This window comes from Melanotaenia boesemani, chromosome 15 (genome assembly GCF_017639745.1).
Source record: "Melanotaenia boesemani isolate fMelBoe1 chromosome 15, fMelBoe1.pri, whole genome shotgun sequence".
Taxonomy (NCBI): domain Eukaryota; kingdom Metazoa; phylum Chordata; class Actinopteri; order Atheriniformes; family Melanotaeniidae; genus Melanotaenia; species Melanotaenia boesemani.
The window spans coordinates 7,631,116-7,652,976 of NC_055696.1; the positions used below are offsets into that span (position 1 = coordinate 7,631,116).

A 21,861-nucleotide genomic window follows, 5' to 3' on the forward strand; every position below is an offset into this window, starting at 1 on the left:
ACTTTTATTGTAAAACGTAGTATCAGTCAGTGAGTGAAGGTCAGATTATCAGCTGTTTTTCAGCAGTTTCTGGCAAAATGTGAGTGTTGTTGTAATGCATAATGTATTATTGAATTGCACATACATTAATAACTTATTGCAAAAGGTGTATTGTTTTCTTATAATATTGTAATAATCAGTGTTTTAACATAGCTTTCAAAAATTCTTAAAATTGAAAATCAATTTCTTTTCCTTTGATCCCTTTTAAAGTCTTACAATGTGATAAAAATCTTTTATTTAACATGAGGTCAGCACAAAACAAAAGCTAAAAGGTTTCAGAGTCGTCTAGTTAAAATGATCTTTATGCATAGAAAGACTGTATCTTACAAGAATTGAATTTAATGTAACACAGCATACTGCAAATTAGCAGGTACTCTGATTTCTCCCTATTCTCATTTATAAATAGCTGATATTCAATAGCTTAATTGATGCTAGAAACTGTGTGCTTGTTCTGTAGCAGCACCATCTCTGTCCTCTTTGGCAACATGATCTAAATCTGCCTTCTCTGTTTCCTCAACTACCCACTAAATCCATTCACCTAAAATGTACCCACAAAATCTTGTTCTCCTCTGTTCACACACACACATATATATATATATATGCTGTTAAAGATCAGAATTAACATGCAGGTGTGTTCAAAATGAAGTTTTTTTTCTCAAATGTTGATGGACATCTAGACTAAAAGTAGTCAAAAGATTATGTTGTGTTGCACCTTGGTGCGCTTACCTGCACCTCTAGGAGATAATCCTCTTGTGATCCGTAGCCTGTCGCTGAGCCGGACTGTCACTCAATCATCATATTGTGCAGCAAAATGAAAATGAAATCAACTTTTTGGTGATTATATTTCTATATTTGTCACTGCTGTCCTTCGCATATCAAACTACTGTAGTTTAGACAACGAAACAACAAATATTCATCAAGAAATGTATAAAACAAAGGCAAATATATTTTTTAGCATTGAAAAGAAAATCAGATTTTCCCCTATACTTTAGACAAAATAGTTTTCCTTGTTGAACATATGATGTCTGTTGGTTTTCCTATCATCCGTTATTTCTGTTTCTGAGCTACATCAACAGCGCTTGCCAAGTCGCTCCCCTTTTTAATGTCAGGGTGTAATCCTCATCAGCTAATAAACTGCCAAGTAGGATTTCAGGTGCAGACCTCAACCTGAAGCCCAAACGTTTCCATCACAGTGTGTGGTAAGACAAGCTGGAGAGAGGGAGTGTGTTCAACGCCCTGACTGGACAGAGATGATAACAAATAGATCTGGTTGATGGAAAAAAAGGGAACAAATAAGGAGGGTTATATATGCTAAATACTTTGCAGACTGAATTAATTCATTGCATTCGACTCATCATTTGACCCCCTGCTGCTGCAAGAGATTACGGTGAGTGCTACTATAACGCCAGTAATGAGTTTAAAGATTGCCTTAATAAAATCAATATGTGTATTTCTCAGAAGTTTAGTCATGTCATTTGTGGGTAATTTACAATGGACCTTATACACTGATAAACAGATACTTTATCAATGTGTGTAGAATTATTTAATTTGAATATAATTAAAAATAGATAATTGAATATGTAAAAATTTAGAATAAAAACCTAAAAGGGCAGAGTAAAAAGCCACATAGCATGAATCAATTACGGTGCTATCAGATTGTGTTTCAGTGTAATATTTGCTTAAACACAATGATGTAGGTTAATTAACAATGAGGCCAGTCGTTTAAATGTAAATCTCTGGCATCAACAGTCAGTGTAAAATGGATTATCTAAAGTAAGGAAAGCACTTGAAGCGTCAATAGTATCGCTGTCTGTACTTAACATGTGCCAGATCAGGAACGGAGCAGCTTACACGTGCCATAAATATCCGGAAAGACTTAATTATCCAGTGAGCCAATTCTCATTTCCTGTCCTATTTTGTGGAAGGGAGAATATTTTTCTGTCTTTCTACATTTCAGTTTTATGTCACGTGTAGATATTCTGATTAAAAATAAATGTTTAATATCAGTAGTTTAGTGATATCCAATCAGTGGTTCAGTAGTTGTTGAATTATTTTGGCTTTGCTCTCAGGATTAGTAGGGTTCTTTACAAACATTCAATAATAGAAGAAGCTGCCAAAGATGTAGGTAATACCTCAAGCTGTAGTGTAAATAAATCTAATTACATTATTTAAGCAAAACTTTTGATAAGAAAAAAAAGCAGAGCACACCTTCTGCGTGTAAAAAACACAATCTGTAAAATGAAAATTGGAATCAGATTTATTGGTCATTATATATACATACAGCAAAAATAGAAAAGCTCTGGTGCAGACAAGATAACAGATTAAAACCAATAAACACAAAAAGGAAGCAGCTTGAAGAAGTAGTGACTGGGCAACCAGCCTTGCCTGATTTAACAGTGTGCACATGTAGGCAAGCAAACCTCATCTGTAGTCATGTTCATTCACTTCAGGCTTTTGAACAGCAGAGTGCAGCATAATCACAACATCCTTCATCAGAGTTTCATTCCTGAAAAAGGTCACAGTTAACTTTTCTCAACAGGATATGTAGGACACTGCTGTCTGTCTGCCAATCTGAAGCCCATTAAGCTGTAAGTAAAGACAGAGAAGGTTGAGGTTCAATTAAGACATTAGATGTACGGTTACTCGGGTGATCACCAATAAAGATAACAATGTAAAGAAAAAAAATGTGTTGTACATTTAACTGAATCTTGAAATCCAAATGGAAAAGTAATTTTTTTCAGCCCAGTGCATGACCAGATTATAAAATGCAATCTGATCTATATTCACATTTCTTGGTAGAAAAAAGGGAATATTTTGGTTTCATGATTATATCACAGTCATTGGCAGGATTAGCTTTTATCAAACATTTGCATGTCAGATCTGAAAAAACTTTCAAAAGGATTTTATACATTTATTAATCTTATACACTATTCTTCCCACTGAACTCGTCTGCCATAATTCTCAGATGTCAGATGTGTTTTAAACCTTGCTCATGATAGAAAACTTGAACAGATTTTAAGTTGATTTATGGTGCACTGAACTTCTGCGGGTGGAATTACTTTAGCTGGTATCAACAACCTTTAAGGTTATTTTTTCAAGTTGACCGTGAAAATTTAAATAAATATTTATTATGGACATTTATAAATGTCTGTTTCTAAAAGAAGATTACATCGTTGTAAGATAACGATCTGGATACATGTTTTAGATTAATTTGAATGAACATAATCCTAAATGACTCGTTCACTTTTATTGCAACAGATCACAGAAGACCTAATTTATTTTAGTCACAACTGAGCAAGAATAAAGTTGGTTAGAAAATATGACCAAAAAAAAATGTCAGAGAAAATCAAAGCCAGAGGACAGGTCATCAAGGCTAGGGAGTGGGGTAGAAGAGGAAATGTGCATCTGAGGGAGCAGAGGACGGTAGTCTGAGTGAAAGATTATGTTGCCTTATGTGTGAGCAGAGCAGCCTATGTGCATGTGAATGATTCTGGACTTTATTTTTGACCTATATTAACCTATTTATGTCCATTTGGTTAAACTACTAAGCCCCATGTAGAAAATGAATCACTCTTAAATTCACAGAGGTGCCCCAAACAGAGCAGACACTGGCTAACAATGATTCACTAAGTCTGACATGTTAAAACTTGTTAAAATAGGCGTCTCTTGCTATTTAGAGGGATGTATATACATACCTTTAGTGTCAATTTTGAAGTAATTGTTTTAGCTGAAATATTAAAACTTGTGGTGAATGTCTTCTACCATTTATATGCCATTTAATGTAAAATTAATGGTAATTAATAGCGCTCACATCTATTTCTTTATTTAGTTTAATTGGCACATACACTGCATGGTACTTTGTTCTAAGACTATAAGTAGAGTAGTATCCTCCTAATTTGTAAGAGCCATGATTGAGGTGGATTCTACAGAAGAAACCCATTATCCAATACCATGGCAAGTCCAACATAACTGATGGACTGCATTCAATACTGATTTTTGATTAATTTACTGGTAATATTATATTAATGATTATCAGTTTATCAAAACACAAGGGATCTCATGGTCTGTACACCGAGTGTGATTTGAGTCAAAGTTGCATGTTAACAACAATGGGTGCTTATACACCCATTAAAACAGGCTAATCAAATCATTTATCATTACCAGCAGTGGTGTGCTTATCAAGAGTATCTGAGGGCTACAACCTAGCATGTTCCTACACCCCTGGGGGTAGGTATAATAAGTGACATTGCACTGTATCTTACACTTATTTCTGATCACTGTGACTCTAGAAAGGTTAGCTAACTATATCTGATTGGACTGTGGATGTCTGCCCAAAAGTGGGAAGCAAAAAAGCTGCATGCTGATTTAACAACAGCTCAAAATCTTTTTCATTCCTGTAAAGAAAATGTGAGCTGTGCCCACTTTTGTAGCCTTTAAGCAACATCTTCTTTGAAAATGTCTGCATCTGGGGGTTGTGTTTCCATCAATGTTCTGCCATGGCAGAGTTGGTAAATACCAATGACCACTGTCATCTTACAGTGAAATGCAGATTAAGCACTTTCCTATTGTATTTAAATGTCAGATGTCCACAATTGTTAGTGGATTTATTTTACCAGTATAAAGGGGTTCTATAGAGCTTAATATTTTGCTTTGTAAAGTGTAAATAATAGGAAATTAGAAATGACAAATGTTAGCCCAGCATATTGCTATGTTTTAAAATCAGTGCAATATAAAGGAATTTGTATCACTATTCTTGATATTCTTGTTTTGTTCAGGTAACGGTGTAGCCATGGATATTGGTGGTTTGGAGACTGTTGTGGCAAACTCTGCCTATGTGTCAGCCCGTGGGAGCATGGATGGATGTGCTGCAGCTGCAATGCGTGACAAGAAGATGCGTGCCAGGCTGAAACTCCCACACATCAGAGACTGTGAACACATGAAGACAACTGTAGACACAACCTTTGACTACATGTGTGTCAAACAGCCCATCGGAAAGCGCCTGTTCCAGCAGTTCTTGGAGAGTGATGCAACCCATAAAAATGCTGGAGAGCTGTGGAAAGACATAGAAGAATACGTTACATGTCAGGAGAACGACAGGTTGCAGAAGGCCCGGAGAATTGTCAACAATTATTATGAATCAGCTTCAAAGAATTTTTGTAGTTTCCTTGAAGAGAAAGCCATTATTCGAGTTAAAGAAGACCTAAAGAATATCCGTGTTGACTTGTTCAAAGAGAGTGAGCAGCAGCTGCTCCAGCACCTGGAGAAGAAAGCTCTAGATGGTTTTAAGAACAGCATGTACTTCCTGCGTTTTGTTCAGTTTAAATGGTTGGAGAGCCAGCCTGTTGATGAAGAGTGGTTTATGGACTTCAGGGTCCTGGGAAAAGGAGGTTTTGGGGAAGTATTTGCTTGTCAGGCAAAAGCAACAGGCAAAATGTATGCCAACAAGAAGCTGGAGAAGAAGAGGCTGAAAAAACGCAAAGGCTATGAGGTAAAGCACAGATCTTTTGTCCCACAATAAGCCATTCATGGTAAAAAGTGTTCCAGCTAAATTGAGATTTTTCTTCTGGTAATCTCAAAATAGAAAGTTTAGTTCCTGCCAAAACAACAAAATGACTGAAGTGACTTTAAGAACATCAGCAAAAAATGTTTTTTTTTTTAAGTCTGCTGGACGCACAAAATAGGTTGAATACTAGTTTAGTCACTATACCAAAATGTTAACATTTCACGTGTTTGCAAACCATCAAATTCAAACTTAGTGGCTGTGGGTTAAAGAGTAGTTTGCATATAGACTAGAGTAATTTGATATTATGTAAATTGTGCTTTTCCTTCATAGTAATTTGACAGCAAAAGTTACTTAACAGTCAGAGACTATACATGTTTTCTAATTAGGACACTTAATACAAAGTCAACATGACCAGACACTGCTTAGTTTGAAGGATTGGTTTACCTTATCATTTTTGGGAATAGTTTAACCCTTTTTGGAAGAAAACCAACATTTTATTCTTTTTATTTTTTTTTATTTTTTTTATTTTTTTTAGAAATAATGTAAAGCCTAAGGTTGTCTAGAGGAATTGGTAATTGTATTGCACTCGGTGTTTGATTGATATATGTGGTTTTTTTGATTTTATGTTTATGTTTGATTGGTGTTTAGGGAGCAATTGTGGAGAAGCGTATCCTTGCAAAGGTTCACAGCCGCTTCATTGTGACGCTGGCTTATGCCTTCCAGACCAAGACTGATCTCTGCCTTGTGATGACCATCATGAATGGTGGAGATCTCAGGTGCTCAACACAAGCATGCAATATGGGAATGGTATTCATAAAACAATGGTATTCTAGATGCAAGTTTATTTAGGTAGCAACACGGAAGTAGTGTCCATTCCTCTTGTGTCTGCTAATCAGCCTAAGGTATAATCCTCACATTAAAAATTCAATATCATAAACATCATGTTATAACTCACAAAAAACTTGGACTTTTAAATTACCCACGTAATTTATTTATTATTCAACTAAAATAAATACTAAATACCCTTCTTTCTCACAGGTATCATATGTATAATGTGGATGAAAAAAACCCTGGGTTTGATGAGAAACGAGCACGTTTCTATACAGCACAGATCATCTGTGGCCTGGAGCACCTTCACCAGCACAGGATCATCTACAGAGATCTGAAGCCAGAAAATGTACTGTTGGATGATGCAGGTGAGCATTTCAGTGGATGCTTTGATATTTCAGCCCTAAAATCCCTGTTTAAATCCTCCCTCATCCACCTTTGATTTTTCAATTATGATTAATGAGCTGTTTCTGGGTTGGGTTTGCAGATCCATATAAGTTCCACATAATACTGGCAGGCTATAAGCAGTGTTGCAGATTTCACAGGGCTCTGTCAGAATGCTAATTAATCTAAATGAGAAACAAAATTCAGACATTGTAGACATTTTACAGTGCCAGAAAATTCATGTTAATTTAAAATAAGGACACTATACAAAGTATCTGATTGACTATTCACTCAGGACATGTCCGCCTGTCGGACTTGGGTCTGGCTGTTGAACTTCCACCGGGTAAAGACAAAACTACAGGCTATGCTGGGACTCCAGGTGAGTAATCAAAATTTAAAGTTGTGCAAAAAAAATATGCTTTTGTCCAAGTCAATATTGGTCTATTAAAGATTTATACAGTCATGTAGAACATGTTCTAGTCTGCTGTGAGCAAATTTGGTGCTAATGACTTCAGGTTTTATGGCTCCGGAGCTGCTTCAGAAAAAAGAGTATGACTACACAGTGGACTACTTCACTCTGGGTGTCACCTTGTATGAAATGATTGCTGCCAAAGGGCCTTTTAGAGTACGAGGAGAGAAGGTAATATATTTTTATCCTCACTTTTTCTGTTTGGTATTGTTCAGTGGCCAGTTATCTGTGTTACTTTCCACCTACAGACAGTAATGATCTCTTCCTTCAGGTGGAAAATGATGAGGTTGCTAAAAGAATCCTGAACGATCCAGTTTCCTACTCACCCAACTTCAGCAAAGAATGCAAGGACCTTTGTGAGGGCCTAATGGAGAAGGATCCAGCTACACGACTGGGGTTCAAAAACAATGAATGCACAGAGCTCAAGAATCAGCCCTTCTTTCAAGAGATTAACTGGGGTCGTCTGGAAGCAGGTGATGAACAAAACCACTGGGACTGGCATGTCTTATTAGCCATCCAAAGACAAAGATAATATAAAATTACGTTAAAATAACATAAAACACAGAAGAACATAAATGCAATAAAAACTCAATTAAAATGCTCAAGCTAGAGGAAAAGCCAGCGAGGAAAGGTGTGTTTTTAATAATGATTTAAAATTGTCAATGCTCTGTACTGTTCTGATATTTAAAGGCAGACTGTTCCAGAGTTTGGGGGCAGAGACAGAAAAACCTCTGCCTTTAATCTAGATCTAGGACATGTTAAGAACAGCTGGTTGTTGAACTCAATGCCCTGACAGGACTATAAATGATTAAAAGATCTGGTAAATAAGACGGTGCTGTGCTATTAAGACTTTTAAAAACAAGTAATAAAATCGTAAACTGGATCCTGTACTGTAAAGGAAGCCAGTTAATAGAAACCAGCACCGGAGTGGTATGCTCATGTTGTTTTCTCCAATGTAAGAAGACGAGCGGCTGAGTTCTGAACAACTTGCAAACAACAAAGCAGTGACTGATCAATTCCAAAATAGAGAGAGTTACAATAATCCAAATGGCAGGTGATAAAATAACTCTCTCTGAATTTTAAAAGGGAGATATGATTTGTTCAAGAGCCATAGATAAAAAATACTAGATTTGACCACAGAGCTAATTTGTTTATCAATTTTAAAATCATAATCAAAAATCCCACCAAGGTTTCTCACAAAGTACTGACAGTGCTGAGCTAACGGGCCAACTACACTGACATGACCATCCAGTTTTTTTTTTTTATTTCTTTTTACTCTTAATTTAAAGAAAGGAAGTTTTTCCCAAACCATGAATAAACTTCCACAAGACAGTTCAACAGGGTGTCTATGGATCCACCATACTGGCAGATAGATACTAACTTGTTTATCTCCTCTGGGTTTCATCTTAAGGTATGCTTCCTCCACCATTTGTCCCTGATCCTAAAATGGTCTACGCCAAAGATATTGATGATGTTGGCATCTTCAGCACAATCAAAGGTGTGGTCCTGGATGACAAAGATGCAGAGTTCTACAATGATTTTGCCTCTGGCAACATTCCAATCCCCTGGCAGATGGAGATGATCGAGACAGGTGTGTTTGGAGAGATGAACATCTGGGGAGAGAACGGAAAGTTGCCCAGTGACCTTGATCCAAACTATGTGGAAGCCAAAGGAGGAGCATGTGTGCTGCTGTGAGATAAAGATGGAAATAGACAAAAAAAAAAAAAAAAAAAACACACAAAAAAACAAAATGTAAATGTGGTTGCAAATGTCCAGTTTTGTTTTAGTAAGTGCATAAAAAAAACTCATGTGTGAAAAATCATATGTAATTTTCTTTATACTATGAACAAAATATATTCAAGTTGTTATAGTGAATATTTTAGATTAAGGGGTTAAAAGCATTTAATAAAATCTTGCAAAGCAGCTACATGTGTTGGTTATTTTATCTGTTGTCTTATTGTCTATTTTTTTGTTCAATATAGTGTTGAAAACAACGTCAGACATGCTTGAATGACAGCTCCAATAAAATTTCTTCTAATTCCTATTAACAGACGATGACACAACAAGCATTTTACTGCTTGCCATGTAATTAAACAGTTGCACTAACCATAAATTTTTTAATATACTGTGTTTGATCAAATGTACACATGTACACATCTAATCAGCACAGCAGATTAGAAACTATCAAGCGTATTTAGGAGCAGTCACCTGGCTTTTAGCCAAGGCCAAGCAATGTGCTGAAGGAGCATTTAAAAGCAGAATAGAAAAGAAAATGCCAAAATTAGTTATTTTTGCAAGTGCAAACAACATATTTGTATCATTTAGGAAGGAAAAAGTAGAGGAAAGTGCTAATAATTTTAACATCAATTTGACTAAAATTGCCAATCTTTTTAAAATATCGTTTAAAAGTGGTTTTACATTGCGTAGCCCCACAACCTCAATCATTACCTTGGATACAGCATTCATAACACACCAATACATCCAACTGGAGTAAATCTGGCAGACCCCAACAAATCACCCAACTCAGATATTTTACAGGGTGATTGTTCTTATTTTGAGTCTCTGTGTGATTACTTGATGGCAAATCACTCCCTAATAATTCTGAAGTAAACCTGGAGGCCATCATTATACAAATGCAGCTCCTGGATCAACAGCACATGTACAATAACCTTGACATTAGGATATTATAAACCCACACCCTATCAGGTGCTATTTATCTCCTCTTCCTCAGTTAAGCGTTCAGTGCTTTCTGCCGACAGCTTGACAAATCTATCCTCAACCCATGCATGTCGGAAAATGTAGCCACCTCCTAGACATGTTCTCTGTTACATCAGAACTGGCACCCCCATACCAGCAACGAGATCCCATGTGCAGCCCCACAACCTCCATCATTACTGTACCTTCTCATAAATTGTGATTTTCAAATAATAAATAAAAAAATCTATTAATTGTTAGGATTAATAGTTTACCTTGGTCCTGGCAGTGTTTTATGTTACTTAAAGCTAAATGCCTGCATGCTGACAGAGGTATTGTTCACCAATATTGTTATTTTATTCTGCTCCTAATCTTCATGGCCCTCCATAATTTTGCACCCCCATATTTTATAAAGTGGTTTTACATTTTCCTCATTCTTCTACCTATATGACAGTGACATATATGTATATATATAACTTTTTCATGACATTTTCTATTCTTTAACAATAAACTAAAAATGAATGGCTTTGGTAAATTGCATTTTGAAAATGGAATGTTTCTTCCTGATTTTGTCAAGTATTTAACTGGTTTGATAACTATGTCACTATAGGCAAGAATCTTTAATGTGGTCCAGCAATAATTAAAACCACAGCAGTTTAGGTAAACTGGCTCAGTTTTCATGATTAAACAAATTAAGATTTTAAACCACAGCTATACAGTAAACATCTGACAGGCAATAATAGGAGTGAAATGAAATTTTTTATGGTATTTAAGATCACCCATCTCAAAGTCTTTGCCAATTTTCAGAGGCAGGCGTATTTAGGAAGTTATAGGCTTTCACATCAGAGGCAGTGGGCACTGTGCTCTACTTCCAAACCCATTCATGTTAATGTGCAGACATGAGACTGAATCTCAGATTTTAACTTGGATACAGCATTCATAACACATCAATACATCCAACTGGAGTAAATCTGGCAGACCCCAACAAATCACCCACCTCAGATATTTTACAGGGTGATTGCTCTTATTTTGAGTCTCTGTGTGTCTTACATAATGTCAAATCACTCCCTAATAATTCTGAAGTAAACCTGGAGGCCATCATTATACAAATGCAGTTCCTGGATCAACAGCACATGTACAATAACCTTGACATTAGGATATTATAAACTTTCACCCTATCAGGTGCTATTTATCTCCTCTTCCTCAGTTAAGTGTTCAGTGCTTTCTGCCGACAGCTTGACAAATCTATCCTCAACCCATGCATGTCGGAAAATGTAGCCACCTCCTAGACATGTTCTCTGTTACATCATTACCTTCTCATAAATTGTGATTTTCAAATAATAAATAAAAAAAATGTATTGATTGTTAGGATTAAGAGTTTACCTTGGTCCTGACAGTGTTTTATGGTAGTTAAAGCTAAATGCTTGCATGCGCACAGAGGTATTGTTCACCAAGATTGTCGTTTTATTCTGCTTCTAATCTTCAAGGCCCTCCATAAGTTTTTCTCCCCCATTCCTGACTGAACTATTTGAAACATACACACCATCCCAAACACTCAGGACTTCCTCTGCTTTCCTCCTTTCTACCAACCATGGGATTCAGATCCTTTAGCTGCTTTGCCACCCTGGAACACTCTTCCTCTGGACTTCCGTACAACAACATCTCTACCCACCTTCAACTCGCTTCTCAAAACACACTTGTTCAGATGGCTCATCCCTCATATACCATAGTTTTTACTATATTGTCTATTTTAATGAATGAATGAATGAAACTTTGTCATTGCAACAGGTGCAACAATTTTTTTTTCTTCCAGTACAAACCCATCCAAGAGTAGACAACAAAAACATATAAACAAACAGGATCAGGTAGACTAAGGCAGCAGATGCCATGCAGAGTGCCTTTTTCACAAATGGAAAAGATAACATCAGAGAGAGTAACGGGATGAGGCTAGAAAAAAAGGCCTTGAAGGGCTGAATGTAGAGATACAAAGAAACACACCTCGATACATAAAAGCACATAATTCAGACATTCACAACATAAGAAAACACATGGCGGTGGGGGGGGAGAGGGGTCTCCCACTGCAGCTAAGTGTGGACGCAGCTGAACTTGAGCGCACCAAACAGCAGAAGCCCAGTTATCATGAATCCAAATGTATAGATGTTGTCTGCATCCTCAACAGAAAAAATCGACAGACACATGACCTTCCACACCCCCAGGAATCCATCATGTATCCAGCCACGAACGTTCCGCCAGGAAAAGTGGGCTCCCCTACACCCGTTTTTTTGGTTCGAATAAAGCAAAATGCATTTTTTGAGGTTATGCACATCAAACAGAAAAGTTCTTTTAGTCAAGGATTAATTGTTCTGCTCTGATTTACTGTTGTACACACAGGAATGTGGGACAATTATGGTCAACAGGGTACGTCACCTTCCTGTACACAGTGAGACAGTGTGCTTGTGTCTGGGTGTGTGTGTGTGTGTTGCTTTTGGTTAACATGTACTAGACTTATGGTCTAGCTGTCTTCTGAAAACTAAAATTAAAATGATACAGTATAAATGCACCACTGGGAGAATTAAGCTGCCAACATAAAGACGCAGTTCTGTCTGCTTTAAGGGTGCAACATCTATGGCAAGTGGAAGGTGCCACAGTGTCCTCCAAGCTCCACCGTTGTCCAATCTCTTTGTCTCAGCCTAGAAGTACAACTTACTCAAACAACTTATTCAAAGATTTATAAATATGTGGTTTATATGTTTTTACTCAAATATAAAAAGAAAAAAAGTCTTTATGGGTGTTGTTTTTTAAAAAAATATCACCCATAAAGTTGGAATAAAAACGTTTTTATCTCTTCTCATCACGATTGGGAAAATGTGATTTATTCTTGATAGTTATAGTGTATATCTTCTTCATCTGGTCAAAGCTGACTACTGATGTGTAGCCTATAAATATGAATAAAAACAAGGACGTTTCTAAAAACAGAACAGTTACAACGTTATGAACAAGATTGTTGTTAAATGCAACTACAGATGAGGAACAGTGATGTCTGCTCAGAGGGTGAAAATCAAACAGCTGTTCAGGTTGATTGATAAAAAATTTTAATATATGAGAGAAAGGAAAAGAAACATTAACAGACAAAAGATTATAACTTAAGGTCCTAATGTCTACTGAATACTACAAACACAGTATATGATAGCACTTTGAACTGTACTTCTGAAGACAGACTGACAAATAAAAACTTACATGTGATAAGATACAGGCTGTAAACGGTGAGTTGGGAGCTTGTCACTACAAAAGCTTGTTAGAGAGCAATGATTTCAGCCCATCTTTTCTCTGATGATAACCTTGTTAATCTTTAAACAGTTTTGAAAAAGACCTTTCTTCATTCAATAAATCACCTCAATCCTTCCCTTTTAATAGACAAAAATTTTCACTCATTTTTACATGGGAGTGGCAGTGTTTCTGAATGGCTTCCTAAAACACTATTTTTGTGTAATTTAAAGTTTTTTTTCTTTATTATTTGAAAGAAAAAAATCTGTTTAAAAGATCTGGCATTATATCTACTTTAAACTCCAGTCTATTTTATTTAAATTTGTCCAAAAAATAAAAAGAAAGAAAGAAAGAAAGAAAGAAAGAAAGAAAGAAAGAAAGAAAGAAAGAAAGAAAGAAAGAAAGAAAGAAAGAAAGAAAGAAAGAAAGAAAGAAAGAAGCTGTCGTTGTACTTGAACTTGTATTGCAACCTGCCAGACACATGAAATGCAATAATTTTTTGGGCGGGAACAGCAAGCTTAAAATGTAGCAACAGCCAACAAATCAATGTTCAAATTAGTCCAGGTTTGACTGCATGATATAAAAAACCGGACTCAGTTCTCACACTCCCAAAATGTCTATCAAATACAGAAGCTGCCAGTAGAGCTCCTCTCAAAGGCTTATATATTACATTTCTTTATTAATAGAATATTACTTGAAAGATGAAAGCGATCATTGAGGTTATAGCACTTTTTCTGGGTTTTGTAGGTTGGATTTTGATTTTTGTATCACTAGAGAATCAATATTGGAAAGAATCCAGCGATGATGGGAATGTAATTCTAACTTCCACAATCTATGAAAACCTCTGGATGTCTTGTGCAAGTGATTCCACAGGGACATTTGATTGTCGTTACTTTCCATCCCTTTTTGCTCTTCCAGGTAAGTCCAATTAGAAACTGTCTAAAAGCTTATTTTTAGATAGATTGTACATGACAGGATCCTATAAGTGAGATGTTTTACTCTTTACTAAATTAAATATGTATAACTTATGATGGTATTTAATTAAAAATGCTTGAGTCTTTATTAATATTTTGTAAATGATCATTTGTGTATTCAATTTAAGTTGATGATTCAGTAGTATTAAATAGCTGAACTTTCTAATCAGTAGTGATATTGGTAGAAGTGTGACATTATTAACAAAAATAAAAGACATAAATGCAAAAAAACAAAAAGAAAAAAAACAAAAAATAAACATCTAAATGTATGACTGTATGCTGGTGCAACAGCAGAAGTGGTAAAAAAAACAGTAGTTGAGCAATCCAAACCTGTAACCTCTTTAAGCTTTCTGATCTTTTATGGTTGTGTAGTCAAAGTTCACAGCCACTGTATGGACATTTCTTAGAACATAGACCTCTAAAATACATTATAAATATGTATTGTTGTACACAATCTGAACTAGTAGCACTCTTAGAGCACAGACCTCTGGCAAGTCACTGTAAATTTATTTATTTATTTATTTATTGCTTGCCAATTAGAAGCTCAAATGGCAAAATTACCCCTATCTCCTGATAGTAAAGAATCCTTTAAAAATTAATTCAGAAAGCGATCTGGATCACCCCAAAATCTAATCACTTGTTCCTTATTTTGTTTTTTAGATTTCCTGAAAATTTCATAAAAATCCATCCAGAACATTTTGAGTTATATTGCTAACAAACAGACAAAGCAACGCTGGCAAATACATGACCTCCACCTTGGCAGAGGTAATAAAAGAATGACCTCGTGAATTAACTAAACATAATGCAGTGACTATAAGTGTTTCTAACAGTTTTTAAGGCTTTGTGTAAAGGATATGAAATATACCTTGCTGTTCCACAAAAGCTTCTGTTCTTAGAAAGAAACACTTCATTCTTGCTCAGACTCTATAATCCTATATAACTTTCCCGTAATTTGTGACTGAACCACTATACCTTGGTCTTAAGAGATGTCCATGGACATAAACAATGAGGCACAGTAGTTCTTGGTCCTGTGTTTAAGTTTAAACCATTTGGAACAGGGAAATCTCTAGTGTTTGGCTGTTCCTCTTGTCTGGTCTCACAGCACCAGATTACAGAAAACTTTCTTGGTCTCCTCTGAGCCCTGCCCTTTAAAAAAGCATGAATTTGTCATTTCAAAACCAAGTAGCCTAATGTTTAACTCCTTTAGGTTGGTAAAATAGCAAACATGTCTGGATTACTAAACCTGGATATCTCAGGGTCAGTATTTGGTGACTCATACCTCCCCCTCAACCATAACGCCCTTAGGTGCAGCATCCTTCACCCTTGGACACAGGGTGAAGTAAGGCGGCAGTATGAGTTGGATCCATGAATTATTATTTCATTTTTTTGGCACAGTGTTCAAAGCAAATACCTAGAAGTGATGCAGTCTATAGACATTGGTGAACAGGTTTGAACTTTGCCTCTCTATTGCTCTGTACATTAGGTAACATAACCTTCGAAAAGGTTCAATAAAAGTGAGAATAACAGGGAAAATCCTTTTGAAATAAATCACTGATTTGTAGGTTTCTGTTGAACTTAAGCCAGGGATTGCTGGGATCTGGACTGGCTCACTGAGGCTGTGGTCAATGAATACAGGCTGTGCAGAATTATTAGGCAAGTTGTATTTTTGAGGATTAATTTTATTATAGAACAACAACTATGTTCGCAATGAACACAAAAGACTCATAAATATCAAAGCTGAATATTTTTGGAAGTTGGAGTGGGGCTCTTTTTAGTTTTAGTATCTTAGGAGGATATCTGTGTGTGCAGGTGACTATTACTGTGCATAATTATTAGGCAACCTAACAAAAACCAAATATATACCCATTTCACTAATTTATTTTTACCAGGGAAACCAATATAACAACTCAAAATTTACAAATATACATTTCTGGCATTCAAAAACAAAACTAAAACAAATCAGTGACCAATATAACCACCTTTCTTTGCGAGGACACTCAAAAACCTGCCATTCATAGATTCTGTCAGTGTCTTGATCTGTTCACGATCAACATTTCGTGCAGCAGCAACCACAGCCTCCCAGACACTGTTCAGAGAGGTGTACTGTTTTCCCTCCCTGTAGATCTCACATTTGATGAGGGACCACAGGTTCTCTATGGGGTTAAGATCAGGTGAACAAGGAGGCCATGTCATTATGTTTTCTTCTTTTAGACCTTTTCTGGCCAGCCACGCAGTGGAGTACTTGGATGTGTGTGATGGAGCATTGTCCTGCATGAAAATCATGTTTTTCTTGAACGATGCTGACTTCTTACTGTACCACTGCTTGAAGAAGGTGTCTTCCAGAAACTGGCAGTAGGACTGGGAGTTGAGCTTGACTCCATCCTCAACCCGAAAAGGTCCCACAAGCTCATCTTTGATGATTACAGCCCATACCAGTATCCCACCTCCACCTTGCTGGTGTCTGAGTCGGAGTGGAGCTCTCTGCCCTGTACTGATCCAGCCACGGGCCCATCCATCTGGCCCATCAAGACTCACTCTCATTTCATCAGGCCATGAAACCTTAGAAAAATCAGTCTTATGATATTTCTTGGCCTAGTCTTGACGTTTTATCTTGTGTGTCTTGTTCAGTGGTGGTTGTTTTTCAGCCTTCCTTACCTTGGCCATGTCCCTGAGTATTGCACACCTTGTGCTTCTTGGCACTCCAGTGATGTTGTAGCTCTGAAATATGGCAAAACTGGTGGCCAATGGCATCTTGGCAGCTTCACGCTTGATTTTCCTCAGTTCATGGGCAGTTATTTTGCGCCTTGTTTTTTCAACACGCTTCTTGCGACCCTGTTGACTATTTTGAATGAAACGCTTGATTGTTCGATGATCACACCTCAAAAGCTTGGCAATTTTAAGAGTGCTGCATCCCTCTGCAAGACATCTCACTATTTTTGACTTTTCAGAGTCCGTCAAATCTCTCTTCTGACCCATTTTGCCAAAGGAATGGAAGTTGCCTAATAACTATGCACACCTGATATAGGGTGTTGATGTCATTAGACCACACCCCTTCTCATTACAGAGATGCACATCACCTGATATGCTTAATTGGTAGTAGGCTTTCAAGCCTGTACCGGTTGGAGTAGAACAACATGCATAAAGAGGATGATGTGGCCGAAATACTCATTTGCCTAATCATTCTGCACACACTGTATTTGAGCAAGAAGATAGCTTGGAGGATTAACATTTATATCAGGCTGATGGTTGGGATTGCCCTTCCAAATTGATACTGCATGGAAATTTCTACTGTTCCTGGCTTTATTGTGTGATAAACTGGGTATTCATGACATATAACAAGGTGAGAGAGTGCAAACAGCCACAGCTACATGCAATAAACTGATAAAATAAATTAATATTTACAGTCTTACAAGTATGTAAGTAAGGTAAGACAGAAAGAGAGGCGACGACCTGTTTAAAATTAAATGCAACATTGCTGTTGATCGTGACATTTCATAACGATACTGACATGTACACAGTGGCGTTTGAAGGACAGAGATTTAACGTTTGTGGACCCTGACCACTGCTGGTTGGGACATTGCAGGACGACAAAATGTTGCTCCATTCTCGTCTCTCCTGGACTGACGGAGCCTAATAAGCCTGCACCTGCTTTCACAGCAATGCGTGTTACAGACGTGATCTGGTGCGTCTGCAGCCCAGTATCTGAGTTTCTGTTGCCACAGTTACCAACTACAGTTTAGTCAGCGCAATAATTTACAGCAATAAGTCTATTTGACCGGAACTTCTTTCATAGGTGTCCATTATCACTTTTTAATGGACACCCTCCAGCCAATCAGAATTGAGTTTTCACCCAGACCATGGTATAATGTGTGATAAACAGGGTATTCATGACATATAACAAGCTGAGAGAGTGCAAACAGCCACAGCTACATTCAATAAACTGATCAAATAAATCAATTTACAGTCTTAGATATCTAAATGACTTTCAAGGAAGTTTCATAAAGGCCTATTCTGGCTGAACCTAATGAGGGTCACCATTCACATTAACAATGTAAATTCTAACATTTATCATATAGTTTGATATTGTACAATGAAAAGTGCTGAAAAGTGTCTGTAGCTGGTGAAAAATCCATCAAAAGTGGGATGCCCTTACCTCCGACATTATTAAGCCTGTCAAATCACAGACAGAAAAATACTTTAATACCTGATAATGGAAAATTTGAAAAAAATTGGGAATAAGTTGGGTTCTCTTTTAATAAGTCTTTTGCTGAAACAACAGCCATTTGTAACTATAACTTCATCTGTCAAACAGTACAGTCTAAATAGTCTTGTGAAAACTGGCATGATGATCTTAAGTAGCTGACCATTTAAGTATTTTATGTTTTATTTATGTTTTATTTATTTATAGGTGTATGTGTGCTTGGGAGAGTGTGTGCATGTATGGGTGTTGTTGTCAAGGCTGAACAAGTAGGTTTAATATTTTTTCCACTGTAAAATGACATCAAAGGTGATTCTGATTCTGAAAATATTTGTGTTTTATTTCTTTGACAAGGTTTCTCAACTCATCATTCAGGCTGTTGCCCCTGGTCATAGGACACATTTTTCTGATGGTAACAGAGTCTTCAGGGGGCTCACGCCCATGTTTACGTTGTGCAACAGCAAAGAAAATGGCTCAGCCACATACAGCTACGCTGGAATGCATAACTTAAAATGTCTAACATGATACTGTAAAACTAACTTGTTTATACTGTAAAGCACAAATTCAAGAATGGTAAACAAAATTTTTAAAGAGGATATGAGAAAAAATAACCACCATGATATTAAAATAATTTCCATCTGTATAAATGCTTGCAATGAAACTATTTGACTTTATGTACAGCACCAAACCCTGAACAGGTGTTTTATTTTGCATTTCAGATTAATTTTAAAAGAAGTTTATTTGAAATAAAATGTCACAAGCAAATATGTAATGTAATGTACTGCTTGATGTTTTCAAACAGGGTATATTCAAGCCTCCCGAGCACTGATGATTATTTCCATTGTGTTTGGGAGTTTTGGGCTCATGGCGACTCTTGTTGGGATGCAGTGCTCTAAAATATGCGGAGAAAACTACAGTCTGAAGGGGAAGATTGCAGCAGTTGGAGGAGTGTTTTTTTTACTTCAAGGTAAATACTTATGACAAAATCTGCATTCACATGCTACCATCATCATCATAATTTTCACAAGACTATTAAGACATCTGTACTGTTTGAAAGATGATGCTGAGAAAGCTAAAAGCTAAAATTATATATATACACTACCATTCAAAAGTTTGGGGTCACTTTGCCATGGAATTCAATAGGACCCCAAACTTTTGAACGGTAGTGTATATATATATATATATATATATATATATAATTTTAACAATATGAACCCTTCCTAGCACACTAGGTAAGTAAACATTTCTAGAGCTCTAATCTCTGTTTACAAAAGGTAAGCTATCTGTAAATATCTGTCAAGTTGAAAAGGTTATCTCTATTTTTGTTTTTAATATATAATGCCTGTAGTCCCTATATTCTCAAGCTGTGGTACGTGTACCACCAGTGGTACGCGAGAGCCCTCTTGGTGGTACTTAGAGGAAAGTCATAAATATTTTTTAATAAAATTATTAAACATTAAGGGTCGCGGGTAAGCTGGAGCCTACTCCAGCATTACCGGTGAGAGGCAGGTACACCTGGACAGGTTACCTGTCCATCGCAGGGCCAACACATAGGAGACAAACGGCCACAACGGTGGGAGGAAGCTGTAGAACCTGGAGAGAACCCAGGCATACACGGGGAGAACATGCAGACTCCACACAGAAAGGCCACAAAGTTCGAACCTCTCCCTCCAGCTGAGATTCAAACCAGCGACCTTCGTGCTGTGAGGCTGTGGTGCTAACCACCACACCACCGTGCAGCCCAGTTCCTTTATGAACTGTCCATAGCTAATAGCTATGTATGTTATAGCTTAATATGTTTGCTACTGTGTGTTCAGGTTTTTCATGATGGTGGTACTTGGTGAGCTCGATATTTTCTCATGTGGTACATACTGTAAAAAGTTTGAGAACCACTGCTGTAGTCTATTAACTTGGAGTTAGCTGTGCTGCATAACAAATAATCTCGTTGCATAAAAAGGGTTAAGATCATTTATATATTCATGTAATCTTTCTTTTATTTAAAACTTTATACAAACCTTGGTGAACTTAAAAACTCACATTTGACTGATGTTTACTTTCTCTTTTCCTATTTAAGGGATTTGCACCATGATTACAGTTTCTTGGTATGCTGCCAACATCACACGGGAATTCTTTGACCAGATTTATGCAGGAATAAAGTAAGCCAGAAAGAAGTGCACCAGCACTTCAAATAGAACAAGAGGTAATTATTTACATAACATAACAGAATCTAAGATAACATTTTATTGCACCACAGGTATGAGATTGGGCAAGGCCTGTACATTGGCTGGTCCTCAGCAGTGCTTGCCATCTGTGGAGGCTTGTGCCTGTTGTGTGCTTCGAGATTCAAGTCACCCAATAAAAAAATGTGAGTATCTGTTTAAAACCTCAAGTTCACCGTAAAATTTATTCATATTGTCATAATCTGAATCACATCTTCTGTATTTTAGCTCATATTCGCACCAGCCCAACTCCAGAGGACATGAGCTGTCCACTGTGGCAACATCTCACCCTGCATCGAGCAAGTATGAAAAAAATGCATATGTCTGAGGGGTTACTGCGACGGAAGGAGAACAGGCTGAGCTGGATACTTTTCATTAATGCTGTGCTTTACAAAACAATGAAAACAGCTTTAATAGCAAAACATATCTTTTGATTTTTGTACATGTCTTTGTTACAGTATCAGATTTTTAATTACAAAACGTTTTTCTGTGTAGATTAGTAATGTGCAAACTTAACTCTAATTTACATCCCCTTTCCTTTATTTGAATGACCGTTGAAACCCTATTGTCACAATTAAGTTTAAAGATAAAAAAAAATGTGTTTATATATATTGTAAACTGTAGCAGTATACATGCATGACTGTTATATTGAATCATCTGATCATTTTTATTGTTTTATGTCAGGTTAGTGTTACTGGTAAGTTTTTTTGTCATGCCCTTGTGTACTTCAGTCTGCATTAGATTTTGTTTAAAATTGCAGCTCTTCTTTGACACTGTCTTCAGAATATCCTTCCAATTTGTTTTTCAATAGACTGTTTACAAGCTGAGAGAAAACTTTCCCTTCTGTGAGATGACACTTTAATTCCAGAGATCTCTGAAATCTCCATGAAAAAAGAAAAATCTGGCAGGGTTTAAAGAGAATAAAGCTCTTATCTCATACTTTATAAAAAATTTAAAAAAAGAAAGAAATATGTGTTGTGGGGAGTTAATCTGTTCCCATCATTTCTTAATGAGAAGAAGCCAAGACAGCTGTTTGCAGCTGTCACTGGCAACTATAACTAATAATAGTGGATATATTATGATTATATAATGGATTCCTCAACCATAGCACGAAGGGTTTCACCCACTGCTGTTGCATTCAAGGTCCTTGCTCTAAATCAAAGGAAAAGGGGTGAAACAGAAGGAAGTATTAAACAGTATGCTTTTGTCATTTTTAATCTTTTTTGTGACATTTTACATGGATGTATTTTCCTCTAAGTGCTTTTATATATTTTATGTTCTCGCGAATT

At 36.7% G+C, this 21,861-nt stretch overlaps 2 protein-coding genes across 2 annotated transcripts; both read left to right on the plus strand.

Moving 5' to 3' along the window:
* Positions 1-1,229: 1,229 nt before the first annotated feature.
* On the plus strand, positions 1,230-8,924 carry grk1b (G protein-coupled receptor kinase 1 b). The gene is made up of 8 exons (XM_042008437.1): positions 1,230-1,426; positions 4,815-5,527; positions 6,191-6,318; positions 6,581-6,738; positions 7,050-7,133; positions 7,270-7,394; positions 7,495-7,696; positions 8,635-8,924. Exons 2-8 carry the CDS (start codon positions 4,829-4,831, stop codon positions 8,916-8,918), a joined length of 1,680 nt encoding a protein of 559 aa, XP_041864371.1. The 5' UTR covers positions 1,230-1,426; positions 4,815-4,828; the 3' UTR covers positions 8,919-8,924.
* A 4,958-nt stretch (positions 8,925-13,882) lies between these two features.
* Positions 13,883-20,900, plus strand: LOC121654584 (claudin-15-like). The gene is made up of 5 exons (XM_042008794.1): positions 13,883-14,099; positions 19,156-19,320; positions 20,428-20,509; positions 20,608-20,718; positions 20,801-20,900. Exons 1-5 carry the CDS (start codon positions 13,883-13,885, stop codon positions 20,898-20,900), a joined length of 675 nt encoding a protein of 224 aa, XP_041864728.1.
* Positions 20,901-21,861: the final 961 nt, after the last annotated feature.

Bases quoted from the DNA above. Each gene is read 5' to 3' on its own strand.
- grk1b (XM_042008437.1), top strand. From the start codon at position 4,829: ATGGATATTGGTGGTTTGGAGACTGTTGTGGCAAACTCTGCCTATGTG. The intron at 6,739-7,049 runs GTGAGCATTTCA...CTATTCACTCAG, and splicing joins TGTACTGTTGGATGATGCAG to GACATGTCCGCCTGTCGGAC. The intron at 7,395-7,494 runs GTAATATATTTT...CTCTTCCTTCAG, and splicing joins TTAGAGTACGAGGAGAGAAG to GTGGAAAATGATGAGGTTGC.
- LOC121654584 (XM_042008794.1), top strand. From the start codon at position 13,883: ATGAAAGCGATCATTGAGGTTATAGCACTTTTTCTGGGTTTTGTAGGT. The intron at 14,100-19,155 runs GTAAGTCCAATT...GTTTTCAAACAG, and splicing joins ATCCCTTTTTGCTCTTCCAG to GGTATATTCAAGCCTCCCGA. The intron at 20,510-20,607 runs GTAAGCCAGAAA...ATTGCACCACAG, and splicing joins CAGATTTATGCAGGAATAAA to GTATGAGATTGGGCAAGGCC.